This window comes from Brienomyrus brachyistius, chromosome 16 (assembly GCF_023856365.1).
Source record: "Brienomyrus brachyistius isolate T26 chromosome 16, BBRACH_0.4, whole genome shotgun sequence".
In the NCBI taxonomy this organism is placed as follows: domain Eukaryota; kingdom Metazoa; phylum Chordata; class Actinopteri; order Osteoglossiformes; family Mormyridae; genus Brienomyrus; species Brienomyrus brachyistius.
The window spans coordinates 19,939,851-19,959,392 of NC_064548.1; the positions used below are offsets into that span (position 1 = coordinate 19,939,851).

The 19,542-nt window shown below is 42.7% G+C and overlaps 2 protein-coding genes and 1 long non-coding RNA gene across 52 annotated transcripts in view; 2 read left to right on the forward strand and 1 right to left on the reverse strand.

The window, feature by feature from the left end:
• The window catches only part of LOC125709419 (potassium voltage-gated channel subfamily H member 8-like), a 45,459-nt gene extending 39,409 nt beyond the window's left edge, over window positions 1-6,050 (forward strand). Inside the window, exons 12-15 of the mRNA XM_048977802.1 lie at window positions 1,896-2,158; window positions 3,001-3,119; window positions 3,463-3,515; window positions 3,763-6,050. Coding sequence (XP_048833759.1) covers window positions 1,896-2,158; window positions 3,001-3,119; window positions 3,463-3,515; window positions 3,763-4,251 — 924 coding nt within the window. The 3' untranslated portion in view covers window positions 4,252-6,050. The remainder of the gene's footprint in view (window positions 1-1,895; window positions 2,159-3,000; window positions 3,120-3,462; window positions 3,516-3,762) is intronic.
• Window positions 6,051-14,382: 8,332 nt separating this feature from the next.
• LOC125709446 (uncharacterized) lies at window positions 14,383-15,128 on the reverse strand. Its single transcript, XR_007382698.1, has 3 exons — window positions 14,938-15,128; window positions 14,765-14,830; window positions 14,383-14,431 (listed from the first exon to the last, which is right to left on the reverse strand). It is a non-coding gene; the product is annotated as an uncharacterized LOC125709446 (long non-coding RNA).
• Window positions 15,129-17,120: 1,992 nt separating this feature from the next.
• The window catches only part of LOC125709420 (uncharacterized), a 57,198-nt gene continuing 54,776 nt past the window's right edge, over window positions 17,121-19,542 (forward strand). For 31 of the 50 annotated variants that reach the window (XM_048977835.1, XM_048977846.1, XM_048977847.1 and 28 more), the window contains exons 1-3: window positions 17,124-17,297; window positions 18,887-19,183; window positions 19,292-19,537. In XM_048977835.1, coding sequence (XP_048833792.1) covers window positions 17,237-17,297; window positions 18,887-19,183; window positions 19,292-19,537 — 604 coding nt within the window. In that variant the 5' untranslated portion in view covers window positions 17,124-17,236. Of the gene's footprint in view, window positions 17,298-18,886; window positions 19,184-19,291; window positions 19,538-19,542 lie in introns of all 50 variants that reach the window. The other 19 variants (XM_048977819.1, XM_048977833.1, XM_048977815.1 and 16 more) reach the window with 5 other exon arrangements.

Below are 19,542 nucleotides of genomic sequence, written 5' to 3' on the forward strand. Positions count from 1 at the left end.
GCATGCCTTTTTGTGTGCAGCGTGTGTGCATGCTGTTTTGTGTGCTGCGTGTGTGCATGCCTTTTTGTGTGCAGCGTGTGTGCATGCTGTTTTGTGTGCTGCGTGTGTGCATGCCTTTTTGTGTGCAGCGTGTGTGCGCCTCTGCCATGGGCACAGACGTCTGGACAACAAGTGGCTGAAAACACTTAACTGCGAATTTAAACGAGGCATTCAGGCAAACCTGGGGACGTGAACAGACGAGAGATCGTTCCCAGATATGATGTGCTTCGCATACCAAAGGGCTGACCCAGAAGGTGCAGCCCTACTGTACTCACATGGCTGATTCATTTAAACGCCATCGAGCGTCTCTATCGATTGGTCTGCTGGTTCCTTATTGATTTCAGTCTGTAGTGCAGGAAGAGAGGAAGCAAATAAAGTCAGTGGGCAGAGGGGGAGAGTTTGTGCAGCCCTGAGCCAACAGGGCTGCACGAGTCTGCAGGAAGGAAAACATTGCACACAAACACACACACACACACACACACACACACACTCCGGTTTGTAATTATATCTTTGTGGGGACTCTCCATTCATTTCTATGGGGAAAACCCTAAACCCAACATGACGACCCTAACCCTACCCAGCCCTAAACTTAACCATAAGGAATCAAACAAAATACGAGACTTTCAGCATTTTTAGTTGATTGCATTCACAGATCTTCATGGGGACTTGAAATATGGTCCCCACAAAGTCAAAATAACAGGTGAATATCCCAAACATGAGACAAAAAAACACAATTTTAAAGTTCTCCCATTTTGAGGCTTGTCTTTTTCTTTTCCTGTTTTTCCTTTATCCCGTTCGGATTTTAAAAAAGAAAAACCAAAAAACACTGATGTTTGTTCTGTTGTTTTTCCGGTTTTGTTCCCGCAGTATAATATAAACATAATACACACACACACACACACACACACACACAGATTAGGTACCTTTATCTTTTTCAGGGCTCTCCATTTGTTTCTATGGACATAATCTGACCCATGAGAGCATTAACTATAAGTAACCAAATAAAATACCAGACTATTAGCTGCTTTAGTCTTCTGATTGCATTCACAGATTTGTATAAAACCAAGGTTTATTTAACTAACACACACACACACACACACACACACACACACATATGCATGCATCTGTCTGTATCCCTATGCTGAGTGACCCCAGACTATGGGAGCAGAGAAGAAGGAGGGAGGCAGGACAGGGGGGTGAGGGGATGACATAAGGGGAGGGAGTGGGTTTGGCCCAAACTATACAATGTGAAGTTTAGCGTGAGCTTTAAAGGTACTGAGTGCACCTTTTTAACCACTGAGCACCTGTCCTTCAAAACGTAAATGCACAGCCCTGCAAAGGAGGACATTGTACAGACTTCGTACAGGGGAATCCTGTTTCAGACCCTTTTGCTAAATATTTCACCAAGCAAAAGCCATAATGGGTTTTACAGAGGGAGCTATAGATGTAGGAGAAGAGCATGGCATGAGAAGAGAGGTGGCTCAGTGGGTGGTGCAGTGGATGGTGCAGTGGGTGGTGCAGTGGATAGTGCAGATCCTGGCAGCAGAAGAAAGGAAGGCGGGGCCCATTCACCTTGGGCGACCCCAAGCAGTTTAGCCCAGTATGCTGAGCACTGGCTCTGCTTAAGCGAGCTCGCATCCTGTTGTGATCATTTCCTAAAACATGGATTTAGAAATTTGGGAAATGCTGAACTTTTTATATGGTGACCCTGTACTTGGTGAGCTGCAGCAGGATGGATGGAAGGATGGATGATATTTTTCAACGCTCTGACCCTTCAGAAACGGACTATGAAAAGAGGCCTTTGGCTCAGCTTGAGCTGGTGTCCTTCACCTGTCTTTGCTGTCCGTCTCTTTTAGATGGAGAGGGAGAGTAACGGCGGCCTGATAAAGAAGCTGCCTTCCATCATGGAGGATGAGGAGGGTGATGAAGAGCAGTACCCCTCACCAACGCCCCGGGCGTCCCGTTCCTCCGCACGGCCCAGCCGGTCGACGTGCTCGACCTTCCGCTCGCCGCTGGCGCCCACGCGGCCCTTCCAGCAGCTAGCTGACCGCACCCGGCCTGCCAGCCTGCAGATCCCCCTGCTGAACTATAGCGGCGCTCCCTCTGAGCTCAGCCCCAGGTAGGACACCTCACTCCACACCAAGCATTCCATCAGGGGGCGCTTCAGAAGGCAGACTCTCAGCAAAGCCCAGGACGTTTGCCCCAGGAGATGCACCAGATATATCGACAGAAACATTCCTGTTATCTTGGACAGTTGACTAAGGAGAACTCACCTGACCCCCCCCCCCCCCAGGATACATAGGGGGCATTCTGCTCTGCTGTGATTGTATCAGGAGATTAGAAAGAATGAGCAGTTTATAGGTGAGCAGGATCCACAGGGGTCAATAAAGAATTATGAAGATAATGAGAAATATTTATTTTTGGTCATTCTGCATAGTGAAAGGATGAAGCGAGGCTGAGCAGTTATTTGCTACAGAAGTAAAAATTTTGGTTATTCTGTCTGTAGGGTGAACAGAACCGAAAGGTTAATGTGTATTTGATTGACCGACACGAACCCAGAGCTGTAACGATAACTGTGAAAATTGTTCTGGTAGATGGAATGTTATTGTTCATGCTACACTGCCATCTAGTGGTAAAGTTCTGACTCCAGCCTTCAGCTTCGCGGAAAATATACACAATATACCCCCACGCTGGTCTCCACGATGTTTACTGAGAGTTACATGGGCAGTATTTTACTTGCCGCTGGTGAGATGCGGAAAAGCAGCGCAACACTAAAATAACTACAAAGCAACCAGCAGATTCCTTAAGCACAGACATAGTGTTGGTCTCCACTATACGTACGTGACGGCATTAATAACAAATGCATTCATGTTGATGTGACCATGCTTCATTCCTGAACATGATGCAAATGAAAATGTGACATAAGTCCTGAAGTGGTCCGACTCTCCGTCCCTCTTGCAGGTTTGTGGACGGCATCGAGACAGAGAGCAGCGCCAGTTCGGCACATAAGTTTGAGTTCAGCCCCAGTATGACTATCAGCAGCCCTCTGTCTGCGGACCTGGGCAACCCCACCTGCCCTGGTAACTACAGCGATTGCACTAGGAGCACAAAGTCATGTCCCTTGATCATTCACTCCATTTTTAATTTACTTTTTTGAAAGCAGTACATGTTCTGTGTCGACATGCCAGAAGACTTGGAGAGATTGCGGAACGGATGACATAATGGCTGCAGACTATAATAGAGATCACGCCCACCTCGCTCCAACTGTTCTGCGCCGCCTCCTCCTGTCAGCCTCTTTGTCTCGTGTTTTCACTTCCACACGCACTCAGGCTGGGTCTCTCGGGCTCCGCGGGACGATAAGCATCTATCTACAAAAAGCCGGTCCGCCACTTTCCAACCTCCCCTGTGTGTTTGTGTGTTCAGGGAACCGGGAGCATGTGGAAACCAGGCAGAGTCTGACCAGACTGAGCCAGGAGGTGGGTGATCGGGCCGGTTATGCGGCTGCCCCGCCGAACGCAGAACAACAGAAGCCGTGAGGGAGTAAAAATCAGGACCCTGTTCAGTCCGAGTAGTACAGGCTGACAGGCAGACAGCATGAAGGAGCTTTAACGCTGTAAACAATGCATGGTTGTTATAAGCAAATAATTACTGTTATGATGACTGCTGCAGTCAATGGGAGGTTTGTCATGTGACCTGCCGCATCTCTGTCCTGCCCCTTTACAGATCGGAAGCCTGTCCCAGCAGGTGTCCCAGCTCAGCCAGGAACTGCAGGAAATGACACGTCTGCTTCAGCCCCTGATCCTCCTGGGCTCCCATCCGCTTCTCTCAGCCCTCACGGCCACACAGCCTCCAGCCTCCTGCAGTCCCAAGCAGGCCCCGCCCTGGGCCCCTCCCCCTCGATCCCCGCTGGACCATAGTGACTCTGGGGCAGGAGGGCCGTCGGGCTGCCTCGTACTCTCACCGTCTCAACCCAAGGCCACTCCTCCACCAGAGACACCTCCCTCGGGCTACTCTGGATGTCTACCTCACGCCACCTCCTCACCAGGGGCAGCATCCACCAAGCTCTCCTCAGCTCCCTCCACCCCAACAACCAGGCTCCCCCATCCACCAGAAGATCAGTGGTTACCCACCTCCCAAAGCACCTGCTCCTCCCCCCCCCCTCCCCCCACCACTCTGTTCCTCTCCCTCCATGTGTGCTTCCCTTACCCCTGAGAGAGGCGCTCACTGCAGGGTCCTGCTGTCTCTATCTTCCACCCAGCAAGTGCCTTCCCCCCCTGCCACTCACTGCTCTGCACCCCCATCTCTCAGCACCTCCCCGGGAAACCAAAGGCTCGGGACCAGCTCCTCCTGCTCCTCTCCCACATCCCTGATCCTGCGCCCACCTCGCATGCCACCTCCTTGCTCCTGCCCCTCCACTCACATCCCAGAATCTCCCTTGGACTCGCTCATCTCCTGGCCTCAGCTAAGCCCCGGCCTCCAGTCCGCAGAGACTAGGCTGCAAGGACCATTAAGCGAACATATTTTACTGATCGACAGTGAGGGCCCACAGGTGTGAGAGACAGGAGAGTTACACAAGTAGTCACGTCAGTGGGGGCCTGGGGTAGCACGGCATTGTCCTCGATTATGTCTCCAGGTGCTCTGGAGAGTGATTCTCCTTTTCTCATTGGTCAGCTGCACCTGGACTAACCTGCCTTTCCACCGATGACATCTCTCAGAGAAATGTGACACAGCCACCAACAATAGTCATATGTCCTTCCGAGTTGTGTTCAGATGAGGGAGGCAGCTGAAAATCACAGCATGATGATAAGTGTGGAAGAGCAGAGCAGTTTGCCAAGCCTTGAAGCAAAATGATGCATTTTTGGTCAGGAGGAGAGGAAACATTTCAGGGTATGGTGCACCTTACACCCAGAGGCTTGTGGATTTGAATGTGCAAAGCATGTATGTGAAATTCTCCCTTTGGTCTCATGGTTTTCCTCCGGCCATCCAAATATGTCCCCACAATGTCATAAAAGTCTTTTATTTTGATGCTATGGGGGCATGCTTTGGTCCCAACAAGGGGAAACTCAATTTTATAAAAATCTATGACTGCCATCAAAAAACTAAAAATGCTGAAAGTCTGGTATTTTGTTTGGTTACTTATGGTTAAGGTTAGGACTGGGGAGGGGTTATGGCTTTCATAGTTGGGATTAGGATTATGCCGATAAAAATGAATGGAGAGTCTCAACAAATATATAGATACCTCCATCATTTGGGTTCCATCAGCATTTATTACAAAACATGGTTAAGAGTAACAACTTATTTAACGATAAAGCTGACTGATGTTTGTGGGGAGGCTTTCAAAGCTGGCAGACGCTCTTGTTACTACACTGGAATGGGGCAAGACATCCAGTGAGAAGACGCACACTGCGGACACACTGCACAACAAGTGCAAAACGTAATTAAAAATGGCCGGTACAGCTCGACGTTTGGAAAGGAAACAGAGACAGGTACATAGGCTAATGCTAGTAAAGTCGAATGTCCAACCAAAATTCGTTTTACATCATAATCTACCCTATCACTCAAGTTTTGATATGACTCCTATCAGCCCTGTGGGGGCTGAGGCTCAGACCAATAGCCTTTGGTGCTTTTTCACTCTTTAAGACCGTCCATTCGCCTGTTTCGTGCCTGAAATTCAGGTTTATTGCAGTGAAGTATTGCATGGTCAGAGGTACCTGTCACATCATCGTAGATGTCGTCACACTTCCTACGCGTTAGTTAACCGATTTCCCCAGTGCTGGTGTCCAAAGACCAGTGCTTTACCTCAGCTGAACAACTGAAGAACTAATGATATTATCTTGGAGTCTTAACGTGGACTTTGGGGTTTGGTATCTTCTGTGTGTGGGGTAGGAGGTGATCATCTGCATGATACAGTCAACTGCATGATGAATGTGGCATTAATGCCTGGGATAGGGGGGGGATTTATGACATTTTATCAGCAATGGTTACAAGAAATAAAATGCGTTTTATATGAATACAGCTTTCTGTGTTCTGTTATGCGGAAAGCACAGTCTACCTGGGTCTGGCATCCACTCAACAAATGTGGTGAAGCATCCGGATCCTAATCAGCTAATAAGTCCTCCGACGTTTACATCTTTATTTGAAAGTTTAACTTAGCAGGGGCCTTTAAAATTTTGGAACATAATTGGAATGGTCTGGGTTGGGGGGCCAACATGACATGGGACCCAAAATCTGTAGCGGCATCCCTGCCTTGGTCATGCTACAGCCCTGGTAGAACAACAGGTATGTCAAGCACCAGAGGAAGCCGTTCTCAGCATACACACAGGCTTGGGCAGAGTGAATGTGCCGTCTGAGACGGTGTGACCTCGTTCAGCCTCGGTGAGCACAGACATGCCAGCACCTTGTGTGGAACTGCTAGCTATTAGCTAGTTAGCATCACTGCACTTCATAGCTGCTTTATGCACAAGAAGGCAAGACTCCAGCTGCCTCCGTGGGGGTAAAGAGACTGGAGTGGTTGCAGGAACGGAACCAGGCAGAACCAGGACAAGAGCTTGTTTACCTCAACTCTGGGTTTGTTTTTCTAGGTTAATTTTAGTGTTTCAACTTCTTCTTTTTAACAAACTTCTTAATATTTACTCCCAAGATACGTGCTTCTTGTTTTCCATCTCTCCCTGTACCCCCCCACAATGTCTTTCTCCTTCAGATTACCTGTCACAGCCACCAGCCTCAGTGCAGATGTTGGAGCTGTGGAGCATGGAAGCCAACTGAAGGTTCACGCTCAGGTGTCCCAGCAAGAGAGGGAAGGATGAAATCCACAGGGTCATGGTGAGTCTAGAACCATTTTCAGGAAGAAGAGGACACAAGGCAGGAGACGCCCTGCTTGGGATGCCAGTTTATTGCAGATCAAACATCTTCCCAACAGCGATTCAGGGATACTAGTTCAACTGTCTGTTTTTAGATTGTCGCAGAAATCCTTTCCAAATATGGAGAGAACAGGCAAATTCACATTTAGAACTGGGGGCTGGGTCAAACTCACAACCCTGACTCATTACACTACTCCAGTATGTGGTTTGATTTTTTTATTTTCTTTAACTTAAGCAGCAGAGTGCAATAATTATCCAAGTACTGTCTCTGTTCTTAGAAATAGGCTGTAGACAGTACCAGTGCTTAAGCCTTGCCTTACCTACTATGTTGAGACACAATTAGCACGTAGCAAATGAGACCGACGTAGCGCAAAAGCATGTGTGCCTGCAACTACACTGTCATAAACCGTCATAAGTCAGGTTGGGACTGCTTTCTCAGAATTGAACACTCATGACTTCCTGGGTGACTTCCTGGGTCCGCAGCATGCCTGCAGTCTCTATGCAGTGTTCGCACCCCAACCCTAACCCCCCACCCCCAGATTTCTTATACTAGCTTCAGTGTTTTTCGAACATTGTGCACGCACCCAGTCATGCCCCTCATCATGTCTGCCAAGTCAGCAATTATCCATTTTGCATACACAAACCGTAAAGAATTTCTGTGCAAGACATCCAGTAAAGAGAAACACAAATAATGCAAAAAAAACAAACAAAAATGGCGGGTACAGTTTCTGATTCGTATCGACATTCGGAAAGGAAACAGACAGGTACGTAGGCTAATGCTAGTAATGTCGAATGTCCAACCAAAATTTGCTTTACATCGTAATCTGACAGCTATCCAGCTAGCAATCTAATGTCTTATAATTATCAGTGCTGTACTTTGTTGTATATTAATCCCGCATCAGAAAATCTCTTTCTTACACATAAAAGACCTTGGTCTCCAGAGAGGGACAGCTAGTCAGTGTTCAGCATCCCAGTAATACAAATGCTGAACAGCGCTTTTAAAGGTTTTAGGGGAGACTGGGGCAACTGATGAACAGGTTCAGTTCAGCTTTGGGTGGTAGGCCTACCGTTTTTTCATACTGTTATACAATTCGGTGTTTTTAAGGTATTTTAAAATCTTGGCGGTAAAATTTGCCCCCACAATAATTATTTCCAATAAGTTATCAAAAATATGTATACACAGAGCCATGTAGAGAGAGTCACGGCAACTACGTTCACTGTAATCAACGACGTGACTTTGGCTGGCTGGAACATTGTGGGGAGGGGATGTGAGGTCTCCACCCATTGCAGGAGAAAAATGATTATTGGGGGAGGGGGGATTGTATTACCTGGTTTTGGTTTATTGGGGGGGGGGGATTTAGGGAACACTGACAGATAAAAAATTAGACTAGGATTCTGGATAAAGTTAGCAACACATGACATTAAAAACAAACAGCCTATTAATTGAAAATTCCATGCTCTTAAAACCGTTTCATTCAGCATTATAGAATTAGAGAAAAGGTTTAGATTCTAAACGCGTATTTTTTTTTGCAGGGTGGCGGGAGTTAAATATCAGCCAAATATAATGCTGGAGCATTGTGATCGTGGAGTGGTGGGCGGAGGTGGTGAAATGAGGACGAGCTGAAGTTACATAAAGAAGAGCTATTTTTGTGATTATATCGCTATTGATATCTATTTAGACGACACATCTGAAACATCTCAACAGTAATAAACAGTTAACAAAAAACGTCTCAACTCCTTTAGATTTTGCAAGCTTTCGTCTGTTCCTTATTTCTAATAAACCAAACATCACGTGCGCTTCCCAATGGTGTGGTCTTTGTGAAAATGTATAAATTCAATGTATAATGGATAAATCCAGAATATGATTACCTCACATTTTTTGTTGTTGTAATCTTTAGTTAGAGTGAGATTTTTCCTGCTGACCGTTTTTGCTCCTCTCCATGTCCCTGGGGAAACCGTACATCCACATGCAGTATCGCAAAGCATGGTGGCGATGATACACACAGACATCATGGGATACTATAACGATAATCAATGTCACCAACTTCGGTCATCTGGCTGACCTGATATTTTCAGTTCGAGACATGTCTGCACAACATTTACATGTATGTACTGTATTATTAACTAGTAAATATAGGCTGCATGTTTTCGCTTTTGATGCAGCTAGTTTTACTTTTATAATGGAATACTATAGATATGCCGTAAGATTTATTACATGAGTGTCAGAAAGCGTGTTACGCCAAACGCGAGCGAGTGGGCAAAACAGAGAAACTTAGCAGTCTGCTTTTACACCTAAGAACCCACCACTAGCCGCATCCAGCTACTGAATGTTCTCATGAAGTGAAAGTATCGTTTTTGCAGCCTTTGAAGATCTTCATAAAATCTTTGACCCAGTTGATCGAGTTGCCCTGTGGGACATCCTGAAACTTTGCGGGATTCCCCCCCTTCCCCCGAAGTTGCTGGACATCATGGCCAATGTTCTGTCGAGTTGAGCTACTTTGTCGAGTTAGGCTACCGTAGTGCTAATCAATAGCCCTAAGCCCTAACCCCCCCAAAAAACCTAAACCCTTACCCTAATCCCTAAAACCTAACCCTAATACCAAAACGGTGGAACTGCACATGCGCAGAAAGGCTCGATAGCACGTCTTGATAGGTAGTTCAACTGGTCAGAACACCGGGATCCCGAGGTGTTTTGTCATGTGGTAGATGCGCTGTTTACTGCAGGAATATGATATTTTATAGTTTCGATGTTTTTATAATTATCCTAAAATGTATAGAATAGGGGCGGCATGGTGGTGCAGTGGTTAGCACTGTCGCCTCACACCTCTGGGACCCGGGTTCGAGTCTCCGCCTGGGTCACATGTGTGTGGAGTTTGCATGTTCTCCCTGTGTCGTCGTGGGTCGACGGGTACTCCGGTTTCCCCCCACAGTCCAAAAACATGCTGAGGCTAATTGGAGTTGCTGAATTGCCCGTAGGTGTGCATGTGTGAGTGAATGGTGTGTGAGTGTGCCCTGCGATGGGCTGGCCCCCCATCCTGGGTTGTTCCCTGCCTCGTGCCCATTGCTTCCGGGATAGGCTCCGGACCCCCCGCGACCCAATAGGATAAGCGGTTTGGAAAATGGATGGATGGATGGATGGATGTATAGAATAGTACCTTTCTACAAGTACGTGTTTCCAAACTTATGACTTGCACTCTAAATGGTAAATTAAAATAATGCTTAGTTTATACAGTTTATGGCATAACACCGGCATCCCCTGGATTTACCGTAAATATCACAAAAAACGTGATTTTACAGCTTTTCCATTCTGATTTCAAAACCGAAAAACGCCGATGTATTTTGTTTTTCCAATCTGGTTTTGAGATTTACTATGTTCCCTCATTTTCAGTTTCCGTTTCGAACCAAAGACATAAAGTATATATACTTATAGCAGCGCCGGTGAGATGCGTTGAGCATGCTGATACATTATAAATAGCCCCTTGCGTGTATAATTATAAATATTTGATGCACTTCCAATTGTGGAGTGCATGTTTGTATATGGAAGGGTCTCTTACGTGAAACCTCCCTGATCCTCGCGTATCTTTAGCCGTGTATAAATTACCCTCCGTATGTGTGCCTTCCTGTCCGGCGTCTGACACGTCTGTGTTTTTACGTTGTAGTTGCTTCCGGTGTTATGCCGAAAAAGGCATCCCTGTCGTAGAATGCATGCCTGTCTCGGGAGCGCGCACCGCTGAAAACAGCGAAACGAAAGCTCGTTTTTGTAATGCGTAAAAATGATCGTTCCTGTTTACTTAAACTCATAAAACGCACGTAACACATCACATGACGTTGTATTTTGTTAAAATACAGATATATAACACAAAACAAATAAAATAGATCGCTGATCTGAAAACGCTTTGTTACTTAATGGGCTGTCACTGTTGATATCGATTCAAAAGTTCAAAACAGCAGACATTAACGTGGCAATATAAAGCTTGTTACATTATAAGTGTGTATCAGATGCACAGCAACACTGTTTTTTCACGAAAAAAAAATTGTTACTCAATCTTTTTAAAATGTCTGGGTCTTGTTTTAATTAATGGCTAAAATAGTGTTGCACCATGTAGCTCAGATGACACTGACCTGTCTCTAAATTGTATTAGTTAGACGTGCATGGGGTTAGTGCAAATATAATGATGAAGTTGGTTCTTGATGAACTTTTTCTGCAGGGGTGGCTTGATTGGCTGCAGGTTCTTCAGCAAGGCTCTTAACCCTCAGCTTTCTGTTTGTCCCACCAGATGGCTGCTTTTTGTAAACAACTTACTCTATAAATAGGGAGGTGTAAAGACAATTTCTCCATGAGTGTCAATGAATTATCTATTATTATTATTATTATTATTATTATTATTGTTGTTGTTGTTGTTGTTGTCATGTACTTGATGATGGGAGCTACACAAATCCAAAATCCAAGGGGATGCCTTTTTCGGCAACCACCTGCTGGAAAAGGCATCCCCCTGTTAAAACTGGCTGTATTGCACCTACACTGCTGAAACTTGCACAGGTAACTTAAAACTCTCTAAAATACAAAGTCCCAAAGGCACTTGGTGATGGGAGCTGCAGAAGTCCAAAATCCAAGGGGATGCTTTTTTCGGCAAGCACCTGCCGGAAAAGGCATCCCCCTGTTAAAACTGGCTGTACTGCACCTACACTGCTAAACCTTGCACAGGTAACTTAACACTCTCTAAAATACAAAGGCACTTGGTGATGGGAGCTGCAGAAGTCCAAAATCCAAGGGGATGCCTTTTTCGGCAAGCACCTGCCGGAAAAGGCATCCCCCCTTTAAACTGGCTATACTGCAGCTACGCTGCTGAACCTTGCACAGGTAACTTAACACTCTCTCAAATACAAAGTCCCAAAGGCACTTGATGATGGGAGCTGCAGAAATGCAAAATCCAAGGGGATGCCTTTTTCGACTTGCATTTCTTGGCTTTGTTTCCATAGTCTTTCTTTGCGTTTAGTTTGGCTCTTGTTTCACCTGCCTGCCTTTGTTTTGACCCATCATTGTCCTTGTTACTTTTTCCTTTTGAGTTTCTATTATAATTAAGTCCCCTTGTTGTTTCTAAGGTGTGCTGTGCACTGCCCTATATCATGCCATGCTGTAACTACATCTTATACAAAGCACTTGATAAAGGGAGTAACAGAAATGTAAAACTTTTTTGGACCCTGGCTTCCAGAAAAGGCATCTTCTGGTTAATCTGGCTGTACTGTAACTACACATGTGATACATGCACAGGTAAAATAAACGGATCAAAATAAAGCATACTGTAATTGTATATGTACTCGTAACTACAGTCCATTTTAGTCTTACATTGTATTACATTTTGTTCACAATCACAATGAAATCTAAATGGAGTAATTTTACAGTAGGATTAAAATGATGATAGGACACCTTTCTCTGTATTACAGTTTGCCATAACATTGTTGGCTTAGTAATCATGCTAATAACATCGTATTTTATGTTTAAAAGAAGTTATGTGGTTTTGAGGGCAGTATATGGTGAAGAAGTAGAAAAGTTTAATTTTGTTTAAAAATTACAAGACAAAAACAATACTCAAATTATTCAAATTTCGCAAACAATAAAAAAATTAATTAAATAAATAACATTGATAAATAGTTCCAAACAAAATATTAATACAATAATTTGAATAACAATAATAATAATGAATAATAATAAATTATTATTATTTGTACAAAATAAAATTGCAAGAACATGAACAAATAGACTAATAAATAAGAAATTGCTCCAAATTAAAAGAACAAGAATGAATAATTAATCAATAAATAACGAATTTTTCCAAATTAAATGAACAAGAACATAAAAAAATAAATGCAAACAACAATTAACAAAAAAAAGCAAGAACTGAACATTTATTTACATGCAGGGCACAGGTAGTTCTTGTGCAGTGGCGGCCTCTGTACGCACTCATGGTGGTACCATCTCCCACAATTATCACAGCAGATCTGAAAAAATAAAGTGAAGTGATTATCATTGATGACACGGCACAGCACACAACAATGTGCCCTACATGTTCAGCCCATATGTGACATCATAACATAGTAGCTTGCAGCTATTATTTAGTGCCTGGGGAGCAGTGTGTGGGTATAGTAGCATGCTCAGGATATATTGGTGGTACTTTTCTGACTTGGGATTTGAACCTGAAACCTTCCAGTCACAAGCACACGTCCCTAACTAAAAGGTCACCAATGCCCTTAAATCACCACTTCTACTGCTGAGTGCCATATTTTGTTTTACAGCAGCTATCTCCTTTATAACTAATGTAATACACTAAACATTACATTGCTAGTCTGGCACAAATAAATCATCTTTATCCATCTGGGTAATTAGAATTTACGTATAGGAAGCTTTAGTTCACATATTAGGCCCACTATATGAAAGTAATGATGTAGGTTCTCAGTAGGCACTACAATACAGGGGGTGCATGCATCATACACCTCAACCTGCCCCTTTCCATCCTCAAAAAAAACTAAACCTTAAGTCTATGGACATTATCAAGATGTTCAGATTACATATTTCGCATTATTCATCCTTACCGAGTACCTAAAAACATAACTAAATTTTGTATTATTATTATACAAAATATAATATATTATTAAATTTTGTATTATTATATTGACGACTTGACAATGAGCAGCTGTTACAATGTCAATCAACATCTGATTGTCATTATACTGTAGAAATTACCCAATTTGGGTCTTCATTTTCATCCAACCCACAATAATGACACAGGTTGCTGAGATTGTCTGTGAAGATAATACATACATAAACATTAACAATATGCATTTCAGAAGAAAATTTGTGCATGGTAATATCAACATCACCACCGAATACACACATTTCAGAACATCACTAAGTCTAGCATACCTAATTCTTCAAGAAGTTTCATTGCAACATCCCACCTCATCTGGTTCACAGCCTCCTCTGTGGTCAGGATATTGATTGGCACTCCCTTCAAGATGCACTCAGCAAACTTAAGGGCATTGTGAGCATTTCATCAGGATAATGGAGCATTAAAAATACACTATAAATGTTACCCTCACGATAAACAAAATGTAAATCTTGTTTTATATATCATATGATACTTTAAAAACTACCTTCAAACTTTTAAAAGAGTTAACGGTCATTTACTATTTCTATTTAATTTCACTGATGTTAATGCTGATAACACAACAGAAGTCCCTTGTACACTTACTTTTAAAGTAAGAATGCCACATGATGAACCGTCTCGCTGACGTTCATGTGGCAGAGCACTGCAGGGCCATCTGGACACATTACACCCTTTTTCCGCATGAATGCCCTTCAGAATTAAAAGATTGTTACAAAAAACCTTTGTTTACAAAATAACACCTATCTGGTGTTATTGTTATAGTCACGGCTGAATTTACCTTGTTGCTTCTGAGCATCTCTTTATATTTCCTGAAGTCTCTCCCATTGGGTCCAGAAAAACACACTTTTTCTCATGCGGAGAGATCACCTGCAATGTCAGCCATAAGATGTGCATTGTATGTTTGGGGTTGAGCAGTTTGAAATGCTAACATTCCACTCAGAATATGCAGGATCAAAATGATCTATAGAGAAACCTGGGTGATTGTTTTATTTTACAAAAGGGTCAAAAACCCTGATGTTTGTCAGAGACTCTAAATGTTTTATGTGACACATGCAGTATGTATAGCAATATTTGATAGTGTTTTACTCTTCCTAAGACCTTCTTTCACATGTACTTGTCATACTTAAAGTTATCTAGGGTAAAAGGCTTATTTCAATTCCAATTACATTCACATGCTTGACATTATACTTCAAGCCTTACCATCAGCATCCAGTGGTAATGCACATTAACAATGCCCAAAACTGTTTGGAAATCCATTGGACTCATCTGAAAAGATATTGATTACATTTAAAATATTTGAAATATTTTACATTGTAACATCTGAATAGAATTGAGTATAAAACAGGGATTACATTTAACAATATTATACTTACTTTAACTTTGGATGTCCTCCCCATCCAGATTGCTGTCATTTCATAAGAGTCAATCATGACTGCCTTACTCATGTTGACCTTATTGTTCTCAATGACCAGCAACCTTAAGAAAGCATTAATTACCTAAAATAACATAGAATATTATTATGAATGCATAAAGAATTGATCATTACCAGATTCTGTAATTTATTTTGTTTATTATTACTATCACTATTATTATTATTATTATTATTATTATTAATAACAATAATAATAATAATAATAATAATAATCATTCATTGACCGATGTAGATAAGAACAATTTATACCCAAAATGTGAATAATTTTATACATAGAAAAAATGTAAAGACATACCTCGCTCTCAAGCTGCTGGTGAGGACCAGTCTTCTTTATGTCCCAGTAGAATATCTTGTATGGTCCAATTTTGGACAACAGTACATGCACATCTTTGCCTGCCCAAGCATCGTGGAGATCTGAGCTGTTACGTAACAGTTTTAACAGGGGGATGCCTTTTCCGGCAGGTGCAGGCCGAAAAAAGCATCCCCTTGGATTTTGCATTTCTGCAGCTCCCATCATCAAGTGCCTTTGGGACTTTGTATTTGAGAGAGTGTTAAGTTACCTGTGCAAGTTTCAGCAGCGTAGGTGCAGTAGATCCATTTTTAACAGGGGGGTGCCTTTTCCGGCAGGTGCTTGCCGAAAAAGGCATCCCCTTGGATTTTGCACTTGTGCAGCTCCCATCATCAAGTGCCTTTGGGACTTTGTATTTGAGAGAGTTTTAAGTTACCTGTGCAAATTTCAGCTGCATAGCTGCAGTACAGCCAGTTTTAACAGGGGGGTGCCTTTTCCGGCAGGTGCTTGCCGAAAAAGGCATCCCCTTGGATTTTGCACTTGTGCAGCTCCCATCATCAAGTGCCTTTGGGACTTTGTATTTGAGAGAGTGTTAAGTTACCTGTGCAAGTTTCAGCAGCGTAGGTGCAGTAGATCCATTTTTAACAGGGGGGTGCCTTTTCCGGCAGGTGCTTGCCGAAAAAGGCATCCCCTTGGATTTTGCACTTGTGCAGCTCCCATCATCAAGTGCCTTTGGGACTTTGTATTTGAGAGAGTTTTAAGTTACCTGTGCAAATTTCAGCTGCATAGCTGCAGTACAGCCAGTTTTAACAGGGGGGTGCCTTTTCCGGCAGGTGCTTGCCGAAAAAGGCATCCCCTTGGATTTTGCACTTGTGCAGCTCCCATCATCAAGTGCCTTTGGGACTTTGTATTTGAGAGAGTTTTAAGTTACCTGTGCAAATTTCAGCTGCATAGCTACAGTACAGCCAGTTTTAACGGGGGGGATGCCTTTTTCGGCAAGCACCTGGATTTTGGATTTGGTTAGCTCCCATCATCAAGTATATAACAACAACAACAACAACAATAATAATAATAATAATAGGTAATTCATTGACACTCATGGAGAAATTGTCTTTACACCTCCCTATTTATAGAGTAAGTTGTTTGCAAAGGGCAGCCATCTGGTGGGACACCCAGAAAGCTGAGGGCTAAGAGCCTTGCTGAAGAACCTGCAGACATGCTGAGGCTGCGTTTGAACTAGTGACCTTCTGATTACATGGATACAGGCTTAGCCAATCAAGCCACACGCTGCCCCCCCACAGAAAAAAGTATATCCCCTCACCAACTTCATCATTATATTTGCACTAACCCCATGCACGTCTAACTAATACAATTTAGAGACAGGTCAGTGTCATCTGAGCTACATGGTGCAACACTATTTTAGCCATTAATTAAAACAAGACCCAGACATTTTAAAAAGATTGAGTAACAATTTTTTTTTCGTGAAAAAACAGTGTTGCTGTGCATCTGATACACACTTATAATGTAACAAGATTTATATTGCCACGTTAATGTCTGCTGTTTTGAACTTTTGAATCGATATTAACAGTGACAGCCCATTAAGTAACAAAGCGTTTTCAGATCAGCGATCTATTTTATTTGTTTTGTGTTATATATCTGTATTTTAACAAAATACAACGTCATGTAATGTGTTACGTGCGTTTTATGAGTTTAAGTAAAACAGGAACGATCATTTTTACGCATTACAAAAAAGAGCTTTCGTTTCGCTGTTTTCAGCGGTGCGCGCTCCCGAGACAGGCATGCATTCTACGGCAGGGATGCCTTTTTCGGCATAACACCGGTGCTTATTCAGTGTCTAAAAGTTGTTCTCTCTCTGCCGTTTTCTTGTCATCCGCCGCCAGTTCTGAGACGCCTCAGCGTTACAATTCAGGGGACGAGCAGTAAAAGAATAATGGTTTTCCGGGCTCTCATTTTAACTGCCATTATGTGTTGTATCGGAAATTTTTGTGACGGTAAGTTCATCATTACCTAAAACGACAGAATATTCTGTTCGTTCATTCAGGTAACATGTTGGTATGTGTCATATGTCTTGGGAGTAAATCCGGTTTAGCTTACTGGTTCTGTTCATTATTCATTATTGAATATTGATTCACCAGTAAATATTGATTTATTGATCCACACTGTAATGTGTATAATCTGTATTTAAAAAAAACTAGAGCTAAGTGACCTCGCCCATTACTTCTGGAAGTGTACGGCTCTGGAAAAAAATTGAGACCACAGCAAATGTTTTTCTTTCACTTACTTTATATACTTTATATATATATTTGTGTGTGTGTGTGTGTGTGTGTGTTTTGACCTTGCTTAATAGGACCTCAGTCTTGCTTCTAGGAGCCTAATACTAACTGTCCTAGCAGTGCACTTACTGTAATGTTTCCTGTTCCTTTGGAAGGTCACTTGATGTCACCCTACAATTCATGAGAAACTGCTGGATAAGTTAACGTTCATCTCTGACATTAGAAAGTCACTCCTGCCTTTTACCTGGCTGGTTTCCGGTTGTTTCCATTGTCTCCTGCTTCACCTTATTCTTGTGTACTGCTGTCTTACAAATTGTTCAAACCCCTGTAGGTTTTCTATTGCAATATTTTAATGTATATGAAATTTTGCCAGAGTGATAAGGAAATTTATAAGATATTATTGCTAATATTTAGAGCTACAGGCACTATGAAATACATACAACACATCTTTAAATAAAAGAGAGAAGTTTTCACATATACGACTCTGGGAAAAATTAAGAGACCGCTCTGTTTTTAAACAAACCTGTATTTTAAGTCCTGGTTTAATTTAGTGATTAGTCATCATTGTTGACACACCTCAACAAAATGTGTCCTCCCCCATGTGAGACATACTGTAGAGGGGCAGCTAATTCAGTGCCCAGGGAGCAGTGCTTAGGGGCAGTTCCTTGCTTAGGGTACCTCAGTGGTGCTTTGCTGGTCGGGGATTCAAACTTGTAATTATGAGTGCACTTCCCTTACCATTAAGCCACCACTACCTTAATACTGGTTCTGACGGCAGAAGGCTATGCTGAGCAGCAGGTTGCTTGCAGGATCAAAATTTATCTATAGCTAGCATTCATACACTTATACTATGTGTGGGTAGCTTGCCTGCAGTTCCAGGACAGAAGAATAAGGTGAAGCAGGAGATACTGGGAATGACCAGAAACCAGCCAGGTAAAGGACAGAAGTTACTTTCTTATGCCAGAGATAATTGTTAACTTATTCAACAGTTTTTCATGAATCGTAGGATGACCTCAAATGACTTTTGAAAGGAATGGGAAACATTAGGGAGTGTGAAGTGCACTGCTAAGACCTCTCATGTCAGGGTCCTAGAAGCAGGACTGAAGTCCTATAAAGCAAGGCAGAGTAGAGATGTCTGTAGCGGTGTTATTTATTAGCTTAAACTTAAGAGCTTTCACATATTCACTTTAAAATTAGATTTTTTGTGGTACTCGGAGTACTGCTTGATACGCTTTGACTTGATCCTTTCCTGAAGACTTGTTTCATTTGCGTAAACATCTTGTATGATGTGTTTGCTACTCAAACAGGGAGGGAGGACAAAGAAGTCTTTGGAAGAGTAGGAGGAGAAGTTACACTGAAGCCCACTGTGGTCCAGCCCATCACCAGCATCACATGGAAAAACGGCCTGAACAAGGCAGCAGAGTGGGACAGAAATTCAAACATTGATTATTATACCAGATGTAAGTCTGCTGGACCAAGGTGTCGACTGAATACTACAACTGGGGAGCTTACAATTATGCAGTTAACGCTGAATGAAGAACTGGATTTATCTCCTGAAATAAATGAAATTGCAGCTCAGTCATTTTTTTCAGTTATTGTACTTGGTAAGTAAGATATTTATTTTAGGTCAGTTTTATTCTGTATACTTATCCATGTTTCAGTAATGAGTTTTGCTTTTTTTCATTTAATGGTGTCTTTACACCGATCTACAGAACCAGTGTCCAAACCCAGTGTCAGGCAAACCTGTGACAATAACCAGTGTACTTTGGTCTGTGAGGGAGAGAGCACCACATATACCAAGTACTCCTGGAAGGAGAACAATGAGATGGTAGCAGATGATACCACAACACTCCATGTTCAGAAGAGTGATAAGCTGGATAAAATCTACACGTGTGTGATCAGTAACCCTGTGAGTTCGGAGGAGAGTGACTCTGTCAAGGAATCGGATTTATTTCCAGGTCAG